We start from the raw sequence: 6,000 nt of genomic DNA, 5'->3' as shown, positions 1-6,000 counted from the left end.
CGAAACGTGTTTGCTCCCACTTTGCAGGTGGGAAAACAAAGGCATCGATGTGCCGAAGGTCTGGTCCCAGGTCCTGCTTCGTGCTCTACTCCGTGATTTAGGTGCCAGCCTAATTGGCCAAAATAGATACAAGGAGACGAGCTAAATGTGCGTTGGGTTTGTTTAATAGTCACTGCAAGGTGGGGGAAAAAAATAGCATACGGGAGAAATGCTGTGGGAGGGAAAAAAAAAGTAAGAATGTGTTGTTTTGAAATTTGCCCAAATATAGCTTTTCAACTCCGGTTTTTGAAAGCAGAGCAACATGTTTGTTCTGAGCCCATCAAACATTTCTGTTAATTAGAAACGAGCTCTTTGTTCGTTTCCTTTGGTTCCTCCAGGATAACAATATTTCCTTTTGCCTCAGGTGGTTCCGAGCTCGCGCTGCAGGTTTTGGAGCCGCGGGTGGGGAGCTGAGCCCTGTGCAGCCCCACTCTGAGCTGGGGCGGGTGTAGAAATCCCGAACACCTCTGTGCTGCAAGAAGCCGGGTTCCCAACCCCCTTGTGATGCCTTTGGGGTCTGGGGAAGGGGCTGGGGAGGGAACCGGGGGAAGCTGGTTCACCTGAGGGATTTTGCTCTGTGCCCCCAAATACCTCTTGCATTGGGAAGAGGTGTGCTGAGCCTCTTGGGCTTGCTCCTGTGGTGCACACGTGGCTCGGGATGAGGGGAAATTCACTTGGTTGAATTATCCAAGCCGGTTGGGTGTCAGCGAGGGGACAATTCAGCAGAGAAGTGTTGCCATGCTCATCTCACGCTGAACAAGGCTGCTTGTTTTTTACTCGGTGCAGTGATTTAGCTCTTCCAGAGGTCAAGGCTGCCGCGAACAATGTAGCTTTACTCCTGCTGAAAGGAAAAGTCCCTGGGCACGTTTGCTTCAGCATGCTCAAACCCACAGAAAGATGTGGGAGACAGGGTGCCTGCCTTCAGCAGATGATGTGGGAACGAGGCCGAGTTAAAAGCTTTTTAAAAACTTGTGGTTTATTCATGGAGAGCAGAAAATGAATGGAGATTGAGGGCTAAAAAACAGAGAAAGTTTGGCCAGGCGGCTCCCAACCCTCGCTGGGTGAGCATCGTCAGGGTGGCTTTACACATGGGGTGCGCCCATCCTGCTCCGTGGGGTGCTGCTCTGGGCTAACATTTCTTTTTTGGGGTGTTTTTTGCCTTCCTCAGCTAATGAATTTAATGCAAAAAGGGGTCTAGAGGGAGAAGAGCCCAGGGGAATGGTGATATGTGTCCTCAGGGGCTGGGGTGGTGGAAGGATGCCCAGGCAGATGAACACAGGGACCAAGGGGAGGAGCAGAACAAAATCCTGGGAGATGGGGGAGGATGAGGTGGAGGAGCTCATGACCCCTGGTTCCAAAAAGCTGTGGTGGGTTTGTAGCCGGACTTCCAAAATACTGGCCTGAAAGCACACTTGGGCTGGCCTGCATCAACAGAGACCTTTAGCCCCAAGGTAATGGGGAAAGAGGTTGTCTTGAGCAAAACCAGCCATTTTAATTTGTCTTTAAGCATTTTAAATTGCTTACAATATATTTTTAACAAAGCTGCGATGAATATGAAATAAGAAACTCTGTTTTTTAAAAAATGTCAAAAAATAAGTATTCCTTTTGGAATTTGTTTCACTTGGAGGCTTTTTTTTTTTTTTTTTTGGCAGTGCAGCAAAACCAATCCCTAGCCTGTAAATGCTTTGAGTTGGGGGTGGCTGTGTGAAGGGGGGACATTTCAGCTGGAAAATGTCACTCAGCCCCCGTGAGGAAGCTGTGGATGCAGTCAGGGAGCTATGGCACACGGCACAGAGATGGACGGCCGCGGCCGGTGCTGCGCGTTGGGGGTGCTCGGTGCTCAGTGTGGGAACGTGCTGAGAGGGTCTGGGGGAAAGCAGGGATCAGGGAGAAGCCGGAGGCTTGGCAGGGAGAGGATTGCATTAAGAAGCCTGAGAAAACTCTCCTTTGCCTTGGTGGAGGCTGGATGGTAGCGGGCTGGGGTCAGGGAGAGCAGGTACCCTGGGCTCGGTATCCTTTTGGTGCTCGGTGAGCTCACGGGAGGGGAAAAACACAGCTCTGCTTGGGATGCTCGGGGACAGCTCCTTCTCGGTTCCAGAGATTTTTGTGCAAAAACCACCCACTCACGCTGAAAAGCCGGGAGCACTCGCCTCCCTCGCTGAAAGGCAGAGCTGCCGGCGTGTCCCCCAGGAGGGCACCCTGCGGAGGGGCAGAACGGGGGGCGCAGAAAGAATTCAAGCTCCCCCCCCCCCCCCCCCCCCCCCCCCCCCCCGCATGCATGCAGCAGAGCGTGGCATCAGGCTGCTGGTGTGAGGGCACCGGTGGGACAGGCACGTCCCCGTCACGGTGCCAGGAGGGGTGCCCGGGGGTCGATGCCCACATTTAGGTCCCTGGTGGCAGAGGGAGCCCCGGAGAAGAGCGAGAGCGCGCGCGTCAGTCAGCAACCCGAACCAATGGGTGCCTGGTAGGAGGTCTGCGTCCCCGCTGCACCGCCGGAGCCTGGTGCTCCTTCTGCTAGCTGTGCGCGTGTGTGCGAGGCAAAATCAGAGACACTGACTGCCTGCTCCGTCTCTCTCTCTCTCTCCAGCTCGCTAACTCAGTCTCCCTCCCTCTGCAAACATTGGATTTAAACCTGCTCAGAATTCAGCGCAGACGAAAGCAGCAGCAGCAGCGGTGGCGGCAGCAGCAGCAAGCAGCAAGCAAATCAGCCGCTAGCCTAGCGCAGCTCCAAGATGTACCATCCTGCCTGCTGGATCGTCTTCACCGCCACAACTGCCCTGCTCTTCATCCCAGGTAGTGCAAAAAGCTTTTTCTCCAGGGGGCTGCGAGGGAAGCGGTGCGGAGGGTGGGAAAGCCAGGCGGCGCGTGCCGGGGGGGATCCGGACTTCATGCCCATAGCGCACGGACGCCCGCAGGCAGCGAGTTGCTCTGCAGCAGGGATTGCCAAGCGCTTCCAGCGGGGTTCAAAGCACGGGGCTGGCCTCCCCGGTGGGTGCCGGGTCCTGGCAGTGCTGGTAGTGGCAGCAGGGGCTGGCCGGCATCGCATGGCATGCACAGACCCTAGCTGGGGCGAGCCGGTTCCCTCTGGCTGTGTGTGATGGGGTCACGCAGCTTTTTCCCCTTCCAAGTTGGGCACCTCCTGTGTCTCTCCCTCCCTCCCGTGCTATTCCCCGTGCTCCCTCTGCATCCCTGCTGATTGCTGCCTGCAGCCCCGGGTGCCAGCCTGCCTCTGCCCCTCGCTCCCCTCTGCAAAGTGCAAACGAAGCCCCCGCTGCGGGCACCTGCAGGAACCTCGTCTGGCTGCGGTGCCGCAACCTCTGTGAGCTGAGCAGGTGGCTCCCCAAATGTGGACTGGTCTCAACCCTGCCTCTCGCCAGGCAAGGGAGGATGAGGGGGAGATGCTGGGGTTTGGATCGAGCACTGGCTCTGTGCTGATGCTCAGCGGTGGGGCAGCGAGCGCAGCCCCGTGCTGCATCCAGGGGAGGGGGCGATGGGGGCGGCCAGCAGGGCTGTGCACCGCGGGGGAGAAGTCTCTGGCATTTCTGGGCAGTGATGTGCACTTCTGGCAGCTGAATAGATCGCAGTCCCTGTTTGAACAGGCAGGAGCTGTGTGGTGAGGCTCAGACCCGATCTCGACCCAACATGCGTTTTTCACAACTGTCAGCCAGAATTATGTCGGGCTCGGAAGGGCAGGGATGAGGCACAGCTGTGATTTCAGCAGCTTTCCATGGTTTGGTTCCAGCGCTCGTCTGCACGGGGCTGGCGTGCGTGGGAAGATGAGGCTGGAAGGGGAGAGGTTGGCGGTGCCACATGCGAGCACGGGGGGACTCAGCCTGCAACTTGCTTCTGGAGGCTCGTGCCACGGGACCATGCACATCCAGGGGTCCCGGGGCAGAGCGGTGCCATGTTAAAACGTGAGCTGTCAGAGTGGGAAAGAGCCAGGGGCCAGGACCCAGTGATGCTTGGTATGATGGCAGTGGGGTCAATGCGTAGCAGCCCTCAGAGGGCACACATGGGCTGCAGGACCTCCTGTGGCAGAGCCTTTCATGTGCTGCCTCCAGCTCTCCAGCAATGCCTTGAGCCAAAATGGTGCACCTGTGGTTTAGCAGAGAGTGTGAGGATGACGTGGCTGCGCGAGCTGCTCATTTTTGGAGCACACAAGGGGGTCTAATGGAAAATATTACAATGCCTTACCTTTAAAAAGGTAAGCCAGCAGGTTTTCCTGGTGTGGGGGCAGCTTGCCCTCCCAGAGCTGTGCTGAGCAAGGCACCAGCTCTTCCACCTTCTTTCCTATTGGGTCAAAATGGCAAAGAAACGGATGCAAGGTAGCTCAAATGGTGGACCAGGCAGAGGCAGGGCGAGTGGCACTTGGTGGACTGCCATCAAGGTGAGCTGAACCTGCGGGAGCTGGCAGGGACCTGGCACGGTGTGCCTGGGGTTTGCTGGTGCCCTGCTGCAGTTCCCTTGGGACCTGGGTGCCTGGCCCAAGGCTCGCACTGGCTCTGACATCTGTGCGTAGCAGGGAGGAAAAAGGACCGTGCATTTAATCCTCTGGCAACTTGGGAGAGGTTCCTTGATCTGCACTTTGCAGTTGTAGCTTTCCCTTCTTATTTATATTAAGCAGCAATATCTGCTTTGGCTCTGAATGTCCCCTGAGCCAAACCAGCCTAGGAATTTGCCCAGCTGGGCTCAGCCGTTAATCCATCAAGCCGAAACCTTCTGCCTGTGTTAGAGGAAGGAAGATGTTCCAGGGCTGCCTTCTCAGTCCTTTTCCGACCCTTGGGGCCCGCACCTTCCCGGAGGCTTTTAGGGCTGTTTATTATTTGCAGGCGTAATCCCACGTGTTTTGTGCAGGTGACGCTCCCCTGGGATATGCAGAGGCTGTTTGTGAAGTGTGAACTCTTTTCCTCGCCATTTTTATGTGAATCCTGCGGGAGTTTCGCACGGGGTGGTTAAAGTGAGAAGGGAACCTGCTTTTAGAAGGTGTAATTAGAGTGAAGGGAAACATCACAACTTGAAGGCTCCTGCAGAAAATAGCATTGCAAAGTTATTATTAGCTGTAATAGCTTATTTGCCAGTTTTTTTCCCTCTCTCTCTCCAACCCCTGTTCTTTTCTTTTCCCTTCCCCCCCCCTCCCCCCTTCTTACTTTTGTTAGGAAAGATGCGTTTTTCCGACCGGGGCTTGTGTCATCTCGTTACCAATTCAGTCTCCTGGAATCTAAAGACACGAAAGGTTAATGCAATAATGAAACCCTGACCCCTCTGGTCACAGATAGCGTCTTACTCTGCGGCTTTTTATTTCGTTGTAAGACAAGTTCCCATCCAAAATAATTCCGGAGCCTAATGCTGTTGGCATCTGATGCCTTTGGGGAGGCGGGTTCCTGGGCATCGGTTGCTCTTGCTGATGGGGAGGATGCTGAGGGTTTTTAATGAGCTGCAGGATGGGGAGGTGCAGTGGGTGATTTGATTGCCAAGCCGATGGCAAATGCTTCGAGCTGCTGGGGTGTTTTGGGTGCTGAGCAGGGAGTTGTACTCGGGTGGGCTGTGCTGGGGAACGATGTGGGGTGGGATATTTTGGCTATTCTGCAGTTACGGTGTGACATCATGGCTCTACAGGTGGCAAAAATCAATGCACGTCAGGTTCTTTAGACATTCATATTGCTGCCTTTGCTGCCCTGCAGGCTCACAAGCATGGCAGCGCAGGCTGCGAGACATCCTCCTGGGCATCTGGCAGCCTGGTGAGGCTTGCAGAGCTGTCCCAGGGCTCTGCTGTCACCCCCTGCACTCGGGACCTGCTTTCTGCACCCCCTGGTGACTGTGCAACCCCTCAGCTCACGTGGACTGCGTAGCTTTGGTGGCGGTTGTAAATTCGATCTAAAATTAAGGAATATACCCTGCAGGAGTTAACAATGCCTCTCCCTCCATGTTCAGGAGAGGTGGCTGGGCTCAGGAGCTGCTTCC

General features: G+C 55.5%; 1 protein-coding gene across 4 annotated transcripts in view; it reads left to right on the top strand.

The window, feature by feature from the left end:
- The first annotated feature begins 1,748 nt into the window (after positions 1 to 1,748).
- The window catches only part of LOC118178121 (opioid-binding protein/cell adhesion molecule homolog), a 287,839-nt gene continuing 283,587 nt past the window's right edge, over positions 1,749 to 6,000 (top strand). Inside the window, exons 1-2 of one of the 4 annotated variants that reach the window (XM_035346389.1) lie at positions 1,749 to 1,852; positions 2,627 to 2,832. In XM_035346389.1, the coding sequence (XP_035202280.1) occupies positions 2,772 to 2,832 (61 nt within the window). In that variant the 5' untranslated portion in view covers positions 1,749 to 1,852; positions 2,627 to 2,771. Of the gene's footprint in view, positions 1,853 to 1,888; positions 1,904 to 2,312; positions 2,511 to 2,626; positions 2,833 to 6,000 lie in introns of those variants that run through there. The other 3 variants (XM_035346390.1, XM_035346388.1, XM_035346386.1) reach the window with 3 other exon arrangements.

Source organism: Oxyura jamaicensis, chromosome 24 (assembly GCF_011077185.1).
Source record: "Oxyura jamaicensis isolate SHBP4307 breed ruddy duck chromosome 24, BPBGC_Ojam_1.0, whole genome shotgun sequence".
Taxonomy (NCBI): domain Eukaryota; kingdom Metazoa; phylum Chordata; class Aves; order Anseriformes; family Anatidae; genus Oxyura; species Oxyura jamaicensis.
The sequence above is the reverse complement of the archived record's forward strand: the minus strand, read 5'-3'. Positions and strand labels throughout refer to the sequence as shown.